This window comes from Eleutherodactylus coqui, chromosome 11, assembly GCF_035609145.1.
Source record: "Eleutherodactylus coqui strain aEleCoq1 chromosome 11, aEleCoq1.hap1, whole genome shotgun sequence".
Lineage (NCBI taxonomy): Eukaryota > Metazoa > Chordata > Amphibia > Anura > Eleutherodactylidae > Eleutherodactylus > Eleutherodactylus coqui.
The window spans coordinates 79,152,587-79,162,573 of NC_089847.1; the positions used below are offsets into that span (position 1 = coordinate 79,152,587).

Below are 9,987 nucleotides of genomic sequence, written 5' to 3' on the forward strand. Positions count from 1 at the left end.
ATATTACTCGTAATGCATATACGCAACAGTGAATGGATCGATGTACGTTCATTGACTCAATTCACCGCATATTACATATGTGTAATACACTTAAATTATTGCTGGTGCGAGCCTGCCCTTAGGCCCCGTCCACAGGCGTGATTTCACTGGTGGTAAATCCCCGACAAATCACGCCATTTGAAGCTTTCCATAGCGCTGCTATGAAAAGCGCCGGTCCCGTGTCCACGAGCAGAAAACCGTTGTGATTCTCCGCTCGCAGACAGAAATTCGCAGCATGCTGATAGCAGAGATCAGTCTGCTGGCTCCTGCGGCGGGTATCCGCCACGGGATACCGCAACGCCCATGGACAGGGGGCCTTAGAGGCAGAATCTGTCAGATTTCACTGTGCAAACATACCCCAAGAGGTACATAATTCCCTGAAATACATTTAAACTACTGCATATTTCTGCCCAGGATGGACACAACAGCCCTATACATATCATATTTGTGGATGATGTAAATAATTGAAGACATGACCACAGCGTATCAGCCCACAAACTACATTTATTAAAGGAAGCATTTTCTGACCTGAATGTTCTGCTCCCTTTTATTATTCCCTCCCAAGCACCCAGGGCCCAATTTGCCACTACTGTATCTGTATGAAACATTCATTCATACACGTGTGCACACATCCCAGAGCATTTACTGGTCACTACACAAAAAAGCACACTACACTTATTGCTGTTAACGCGTTTGAAGAACCTCTTGCTCCTTAAGTTTAGACGTGAATGGTGGTGAACTCTGTGCAATGGAAGGATGAAAGGAAGGGAAGAGTGAAAGGGGTTGACAAGGGCCATGACTGCCTCCTGGAGTGGAAAAAAATAGATTATACCTACCCGATAATCGGGTTTCCAGTAGTCTCCACGACAGCACCAATTGAGATTGCCTCCTCCTGATAGGACAGGAACACACTGAGAGGTTAAAAGCTCCTCCCCCTTCCCTCAGTGGATTCTAACGAATTGGCTGGGGTAGGAGCTCAACTTACATTTTTTTCCCTAACTAGGTTTTTTTTTTTTTTTTTGAAAATTATATTCTATAATTTCTTCTCTATCTTCTTAGGGGGGGGAAGGTACGGGTGCTGTCGTGGAGACTCCTGGAACCCCGATTATCGGGTAGGTATAATCTATTTTTTCCCCAGTCGACTCCATGACAGCACCAATTGAGATGTACCAACTAAAGTCTTTTCCTAGGGTGGGATTGCTGCTGAGAGGACTTTGCGGCCGAAGGCCATGTCCTCGTCCTGCTGCACTTTTACCCTATAGTGTTTAACCCCTTCATGACATGGCCTATTTTGGGCTTAAGGACGCAACAATTTTTGGCGGATTTTCTTCTCCGTTTATCAAAAGTCATAACTTTATTTTTCCGTCGACGCGGCCGTATGAGGGCTTGTTTTTTGCGTGGCGAACTGTAGTTTTTATCGGTGCCACTTTTGGGTACATAGACTATTGTAAAGCTTTCTTTTATGATAGCAGGGAAGAAAACGCATCAATTCTGCCATAGATTTTTTTATTTATTTTTTTACAGCGTTAATCCTGCAGCATAAATGACATTCCGTTTTTTCTGCGGACCAGTACGGTTACAACGATACCAAAATTCTTACTTTTTTTAGGTTTTCCCACTTTTCTGCAATAAAAACCCTTTTTTTTGGAAATCTTTTCTCTATTCTAAATCGCTGCATTCAAAGTCCTGCAACTTTTTTATTTTTCAATGTACGGCGCTTTGTGGGCTTTTTTTTTTCGAGACGAGCTGTAGTTTTTACTGGTACCATTTTGGGGTACATATAGCTTTTTTGATCACTTTTATTGTGTTTAGTGAGGCAAAATGCTAAAAATTAGCATTTTGCCTCAGTTTAGCGTTTTTTTTCCGTGCACAGTCAAAAGCATGTGCAACTTATTGTACGCGTCGTTACAGACGCGACAATACCAAATATGTGGGGTTTTATTTTTTTTTACCTTTTTTTATGCTAATCTGTGACTGACAGCTGGCTCCCGCTGCGGGATCATATGTGATCCCGCGCTATCTCCAGGACGCAAGTTTACGTCCTGTTGTGGTCGTCCCGTCTCCAGTGGCTTGTCGCATCTATGTAGCCTAGGACTGCTCTCCTAACGTCCAGGCAGTTTAGGGTTTTTTTCTTCGTTTTTAGGTTTACTGAAGGAGGGAATTAGGTCTTGTGACCTATGAAAATGTGATACTACTTTCGGCATGAAGGCAGGGTCCGTTTTAAATACTAATTTGGTGTCCGACCACCTTCTGGCTTCTCTCAGGTTCCTTATTTTGAATTTTCGTGCTCCTGCGCTAAGTCCTGCCCCCTCCTGATGCGAGCACGATGACATCATCGCGCTGGACACGTGACTATACGAGGAGGAGGGGGACTGAGGCTCCCACTTTGGACCCCCCATGGGCCGCCGCGGGAGGAACCTGGCCCAGGGGTTACCACCCCATGTGGCATCCCAGGAGTCGTCTGGCTGAAAGGGAGGACAGGCTGACCCACTGCCCTCCGATCTGCCCGTGAGTAGGCTTCTGGCTGGCTTCTCCACCAGCCCCTCTCAGAGATCCTGCCTCCTGGCAGGACAGGAAGACAGAGGAAAGTGGGGAAGGGGGGGAGCTTTTAACCTCTCAGTATGTTCCTGTCCTATCAGGAGAAGGCAATCTCAATTGGTGCTGTCGTGGAGACGACTGGAGAAAATAAGGTTAAAATCTGGAATGTGAGAGTACAGCTGGGCCAGCAGAGGTTTCTTTATGCACTGTAGGGATATTTAAGCAATAAAGCCTCTCCGGCAGCCAACTTCAGATTCTTGACAGTAATACTGCTTCCTTCTTCCCGCTCTGGATTTGAACTCCAAACCAGTGAGCATTGCTCTGGTATGTTTTGATGTGTTATAGACACCTCTGTCTCCGTCTCAGGAGCAAAGTTCACTACAGTCACAAATCTTTCATTTTGGTCCCAACTGCGCCCATAAGCTAGCGCTCCAGCACCGTCGTAGAGTAGTGTGAAGTCTCCGTGAAGCAGCGAGCGCTCTTTCCCACGTAGCTCACTCAGCCGCTTATAAAGGCTAAGTAACGAAGTTTTATCATCTTCTTGACCCTAGAGATAAAAAGTAGTAAATATGTAACACTTTAATTTTAGACTCATTTAAGAAATGTCTGAAATAACCTCACGAATTATAGCCTAGTGCTCAATGTTCTTTAGCTGGTCTGCAAAGAGGTTTCTAAGTAGGGCAGCAGTTGTATCCAAGAGTTGGCCAATGCAGGATTATGACCAAACAATAGAAGCCGCTGAGTCAGGGAGGGGATAAAGTCTCCACTGTACAGAACTGTAGAGTTAGCAGAATTCAATGGAGGAACAGAGCAAAGATTGTAGAAAACATGCAAGTAGATCGGTTTCTTCGGAAAATGAAGGTCAATACTCATCTATAGTCTTTAGGGAGGTGGACACTAATATTCGTACACAGACATTATTCTGTTCTATTAGTACATATGAAAGGAGGATCAGTAATCCTTTACTCATAACTGTTCCCAGGAGCACTAGGAGATGACATTTAGACAACTGTTTAATACAAAATTCTCCATGAATATAGATCTCTAAACATTAATTTTACTTCTGTATTTTGCTCCTGTGTGTCTTGTTGAAAATTCAAGCATTTAACTTATTTTAAATATCACTGTAAAATGAAGTTCTTGTGCAATCCTCTTCCCACAAGTTGTGGAATGCTGTATAGAATCTAATCTGGCTGCTACTACAGTTCTCACAGAACCAACAGGCTTTCCCAGACTCCTGAATGGCCCCTCTGCCCATATACAACTATACAGTGGTACAGTCATCTGACCACATAAGGTGCCAAATGCATTAGAGGGACAACGGCTGACAATTTCAGCAGGACCAGCCAACCATCTAATGTATGCAGATATGTACCAATTTTCACCCAGCAATTGCAAGGTTTGGGGAGAGCAAGGAGGAATGGGTAAAGGCAAAACCCACATTTAAACAGCAGCTAAGACGTCTTGGCAAATTGACAATAACTGGTAGTTAATAGTAGTCACAACTGAAAGGGCAGACTAGATGGACCATGTGGTCTTTCTGCAGTCAATTAGGTTTCTAATTAGGTTTTGATGAGGATGACTCAACTTCTATAGCCAACACCATTTGTTTTATGTTGTAGATATGCTGTAGCAGCAATAAAACCATTTGTTTTATGTAGTGAACTGTAATGTATTTACTCCTCACCTTAAATGTAGTGTTCATATTGAGCTCATTTGCTTCACGGCCGGCGCTATCAGAGAATCCATGGTTCTTGCCATTATCCCACTGCATGTATGTGCCACGTGAAGGCTGGAGAAGACAAGACAAGTAAGCAACAATGTTCAGACCCACCAGTTGCAGAGTAGACAGCAGATTAACCCATTTCTGGCTTTTGTAGACACTTCGGCCCCCAAGTGGAGTTTTTTTTTTTAAATTTTAACACTAATAAAATGCAGAAATCTACAGTGAGATCACGTACCTGTCCAGGCAAATCTTTAAGTCCAATTTCATCCCCATACAAAGTTAAAGGTGTTCCAGGAAGAGTGAAGAGCAGGAGCTGATATACACGCAACAGCTTCTCCTTCACCACAGAAGCCATGTGGCCTAAACGTGGTCTTATCTATAGGGGGGAAAAAAACCACACGCATTGACATATGGATAACTAGAGGGCTGAAACGTGTGCTTGTAGAGTATGAAGATAAATCCTTTTACAGGTGTACTTACTGCCCAGAGAATCTTGTCCTGCCCACCAGCTATCTCCTGCTGTTGTCTGACGCGCTCTCCAAGATCGCTGTCAGTTTCATTGCCCTTGCCCAACAAATAGCTTGTGCTTAACATGCTGGAGGTAGTGTCATTGAGGATATTCAGTATCTGGTCATTCATGGGATCAGAGGAAATAAGCAGCACCCTGCCAAAGAGAAAGTACAAAACAATAAGTGTGAGATGAGAACATACAAAACTCAAGAAGTTACTGAAAAGGTGCAGTTGTGTATTCCAAGGGTATTCTAGATATTCACCTCGCTTTACCCTCCGTGCTGTGGTTGACAGTGATGTTGTTCAATTCTGGCAGGAGTTCATGTGGCTGCAAGGTTACAGAATTAGGTTTATTGAACAGAAATTGTAATCCAACCTACAAGAATAGTAAGGCAATACACTTACATTCAGGATTTCCTCAAATCCACTTATGTAAATACCCCCGACACCCTTTTCATACCAGAAGTTCATGGCATCCTGCAGAAAGGTATATTAAAAAGTTAGTTGGAGAACTCTGCACCCTTCAACAATGAAAAACAGATCTCTTCTGAATGGATGGGGATTGCAAAGGTATGATGACAAAACAAGGATTCTTTGAAAAACTGTCACTGAGTAAACGATAAGAGACTACATTGTGATGTCCCTTAGTGAGCAAAGCTTTGTTTTTTAATTGAAAAGACAAAAAGTCGAAAACAGACATTACCCGAGGTTACAGCAATTATGACCAGATTTTTAAAAAGTACAAAAACATGAAAAATCGTAATCAGAAAGCTCCAGGCACCTCAAAATGATGCTTTTAAAAACTACATTTTGCCCCTTGTCCTAGGTCAGTAAAAGATATCTCTTCTCCCCCCCCCCCCAAGATCAGCTACTGTGCAAATGTAGTACAATAAACTGCACATTTGGCATCGCTGTGACTTGACTCTCCCATAGAAGTAACATGATCGTTATGTCACATGATGGCATAAATGTAAAATTCATAAACAGTGGCAAAGTCGTTCCTTTACTACTTCCTCTTCCAAAACGGTTACAATATTATATGCACCCCAAAATGGAGCTATTGAAAAACGCATTCAACAAAAACCCTACGACTGCCAAATTCTTGTGGACTCATGCCAAAATAGGCTTCGTACTTAAAAATATTCTACAATTCTGCCAAATTTGGAGTTAGGAACAATTATTTCACCGAGATAAACTGACTTCTACGTCATTTGGGGTCTTGCCTTCCTCTGGATCAACACTGCAGGATAATAGGCTGAACTGCTGAATATGTTCTGTTTCTCTGTGGTCTTCATGGCAGACGCACACCATGACCGGACCGCTGTAAGACTAAGCTGACAGACAAATCATTTTCCTCACCTTGATTTGCGTTAGTAAGACGCTCTCTGGCGTTTTCATCTCTTGGCTGAACCAGACATCTTCTCCTCGGTAATTAGGGGTGATGTCTAATACTATCTGGATGCCTGAAAATGAAGACAATTGGTTCATTTAATGAGTTTCAAAATGTAAGGGTTCTTCACGCTCAGTCTGCAGATACTGTATGGGGACGAAGGTGAGAAGAGCCGTGTTGTCACGCGGCCTCCGTCCCGTCCGTGATTTTAGCTGGACAGAAAAGGGTGGTCTTCAGTGGTTTTACCCTGCTAAAGACCCAGAAACCAAATTAAATGGAAATCAGAGGTCTCCAAGCTCACAAATTAACCTTACCAGCCAGGACATGCATGTATGGCGGAAATATACATAATTTCATGGAAACACCCCTCCTGCACCAGGGTGTGTGTATACACACACACACACACGTTAAGGTATTTGAGAAGTGGAGATTAAAATACCAAAATATCATTGTGTTCTTCAGTCCAAGATAGGTTGTGTGGTTAAGGGGTTAAACACTACGGTTATATGCCAGTTCTGTGCCTAGACTGTTTTCTGCATAGAAGATGGAAGCATGAGAAGGAGCCATGCCAACTTGCTGACAACAATCTGAACATCCCACCAGTAAGCAGTGACTCCATGACCCCTCCCAGGGAGTCAATTCAGAACTGCTAAATGCTCTGAATATATTAAATAGAACTCACTTTTCTTACGAGCCGCTTCCAACAGGTTCTTGAAGTTTTCCATTGTCCCATACTTCTGGTCGATCTCCTTGAGTCTAGTTGATGACGGATCGTCTTTAGAAGTGACGTGCAGCGGCCCGATCACCAAACCCTTCACTTTTAGGGTGCTGAGGGGCTCCAGTCGTTGCTGTATTCCTAAACATGGATAAAACCAATTGTTAGCTGGAAATACAGCCGTTCCCATTATACAGTCATTTCCATCTGACACTACCATATGCCCATGTCAGTGTCTGTACGCACTGGGCGGCACCAGTGTCCATATACAGGATATGAATGTATAGAAAAGAGGGCAGAAATCCTCCCCAGTGCCCGCACCTCCATCCTTACATACAGCTGGCACATTGACATGCAGTCTAATTACTGCAGGTATAATCTGCTTGAGCGACCCGCACCCCAGCAGTTACAGGTTGGTTCAGGGGAGTCTTCCTTCCCATCTGTGGGCACATTTCTAGGAGTCAAGTCATTTTCATGACGTAGTACTTGGTAGTAGGGGTTGACCAATTACAATTTCCTGCTACAACTGCAGTGGAAAGATACATGGTGGCAGCACAAACCTGACAATTTTCTTTTTTGGTGAGCAAACGGACCTTGTACAACCGATCTACTGCAGCCTTCTAGATAATGCAGTTTAGGTGGGTTATGGGTATTCCAGCTGTATTTATGCACCCATAAGGCCTCATGTCCACGGGGAAAATAGGACTTAAAATCTGCAGCGTTTTTCCCACAGCGTGATCTGCACCCCATAGGGATGCATTGGACACCCGCAGGTAGTTAAATACCTGCGGATGTCATTTTCCCCTGAGGCACGGATTGCGTCTGCAGGAAATCACCCACAGCATGCTCCATTTTAATGCGGGTGTCCAGCAGGCTTCTATTGAAGCCGATGGAAGCCGTCTAGATCTGCGGCACACCCATACCTGAATTTCTGCTCTCCGGTGTGGTAGCGCGGGAGAGCAGAAGTTAAAAAGAAAATGCCCTGCACATGCGTGTGGCACGCTGACGGCTGAAGATCCGTCCGCGACGGAGGGAAGCTCCGCAGCGTCCGGACAGGTGAGTTTAATCTTATTTTTAGCCTCATGCCCCCCGGGAAAGGAGGGACCCGCTGCGGGATTCTGCAAGGAAAATCCGCGGCGGGCCTGATTTTCCCTGTGGACATGAGGCCTAAAGGCAACCAACTATGCCCTACTGCCCGTCTCCTGACACCAAGCTAGGAGCATGGTAGAGTCCAATTATAGAGTTTGGGTCATGAGACTCGTCTGTAACAAGAATGCGCTCTGTGTCAACCTACTGGCTGCTATAAGACTGCTCCGCTGTATAAGGCAGCCAGGAAGATAAAGCAGAGCACGCTCGTCTTACACCGTGGCTGGGACTCCCATAGAAGTGAACAAAGGGTCAAAACTAGCAAGCGAGCGACACCATTCCTACACCACCTATTCACTTCTATGAGAGTTACAGAAACCACGTGGCCTACTTGGTTGGTCCCTGCAACCCACACAGCAAAGTGGGGCAGAAATCCCCTGATCGAGGCTTAGGGATCACAAAGAGCCGCTCGCTTGCCATGATAGCCTGGTGCCTTCTGAAGGCCCACAGTACTGCCATGTCTAGTTGCCCATCAAGCCACACCTATGGCATGGAAGCACAAGTGTCAGATTGCGCTATGCCATAAGGTATTGCATTATAGTGCATGAGGGATGAAAGTATCGTAAGTTCTAGGCACATATGGGGACAAACAAAAAAGTCAAAGAAAACTTAGAAAGAAAAGGTAAGGAAACAAGAGTTAAGAAACGTCTTACATATATCTGTATTGTGGTGCATGGTGCACAGCAGAGCAAAAGTTACAGTGCAAGAATTGCGTTTTTTGGAGAAGGGGGGGGGGGGAGGGGGGAGTAGAGAAAAAGTTATGAGATTTTTTTTCTTTAAGTAGAACAGCCAAACATAGTTTGGCATCACTGTGGGTGTACTGAGCTATGGAGCACAACTGTCAGTCACTATACTAGAGCCACTGAACACAGCCTGCCGCAGCCACAGCCAAGGGGAAGGAACGAGCGAAAAGGTTAATGCCTCCCTCGCCAGGCCCGCCCGCTGTGACGTCAGCACACGTCATCAAAGGCACGTGTCCTACTAGCAGCTGATGCAACACAACCCTGCTGAGAGCGCCCCCTGCGGCGACAGAACGTGGGGACTCGCCATTCATTGCAGCCCGCTTACCCTTAAGGTCTCCGATGCCGTCCTGGCCCTCGGCGTCCTGGAAGGTGGCGGGGTCTCCGATCTGGTAGAGCGGCCCCTTGTTCCACCACTCCATGGCGGGCAGCGTCCGGCAGCGGGGAGCCTGCACGATGATGACCACGGCACCCGCCAGCATGCCAGCCCAGCCCAGCCAAAAGAGGACGAGCAGTGCCCACCGGAGCCGCACCCAGCCCGGGGTGCCCGCCACCTTCAGCAGCTCCTCCTTGGACAGTCCAGTGAATTTCACTGGTTGGCTGCCCCCGTCCTCGTCCTCCAACTTCACCTTCATCACGCCGTTCTTCTCGCCCCCCACCGGGGACTCTCCGTCCTCTATAGCCATCGGCTGCTTCTCAGGGTCGATCTCGTTGAGCTCCACGTCCTTCATGTCTAGCGCGGTGTCCTGGGTCATGTCCGCCGCCGGTGTAGTGCGCTCCCGGTGTGCTCCTGTATTGCCAGCCGACCGCCAGAGTCCTGTATATAACTGCTCTGGCCCCGCCCCTAGGGAGGGGCTTTGGTGTGGACACGTGATGCAGCAGGCGGAGCCGCTGGACCTGTACTATGTAACTCATGGAAGGACGGAACATTCAGCCCCAAAAGCTGCGCTGCTAAATGGTGGATTTTGGTTCAGAATTGAAAATAGCAGAATCCTGGCAGCAATTCTGCATCAAATGCTGCAGCTAAAGGAAGCAGGGATACAGCGTTGTGAAAGTGAAGCGCTGCGCCGACCCTGTGCAGTGGCCGATGCTCGTAAGCACAGGCGCTGCTTTCACTGAGATCAATGGTAGGTGCGTTCGTAATTGCAGGCTGGGGTCACATTGATTTTAATGAGAGCTGTGC

The 9,987-nt window shown here is 46.1% G+C and overlaps 1 protein-coding gene across 1 annotated transcript; it reads right to left on the reverse strand.

Moving 5' to 3' along the window:
- Positions 1 to 523: 523 nt before the first annotated feature.
- SLC3A2 (solute carrier family 3 member 2) lies at positions 524 to 9,616 on the reverse strand. Its single transcript, XM_066582729.1, has 9 exons — positions 9,133 to 9,616; positions 6,886 to 7,059; positions 6,173 to 6,276; positions 5,219 to 5,290; positions 5,077 to 5,141; positions 4,784 to 4,967; positions 4,539 to 4,679; positions 4,265 to 4,369; positions 524 to 3,124 (listed from the first exon to the last, which is right to left on the reverse strand). The coding sequence occupies exons 1-9, from the start codon at positions 9,557 to 9,559 to the stop codon at positions 2,777 to 2,779; spliced, it is 1,620 nt and encodes a 539-aa protein (XP_066438826.1). The 5' UTR covers positions 9,560 to 9,616; the 3' UTR covers positions 524 to 2,776.
- Between the last annotated feature and the right edge of the window lie 371 nt (positions 9,617 to 9,987).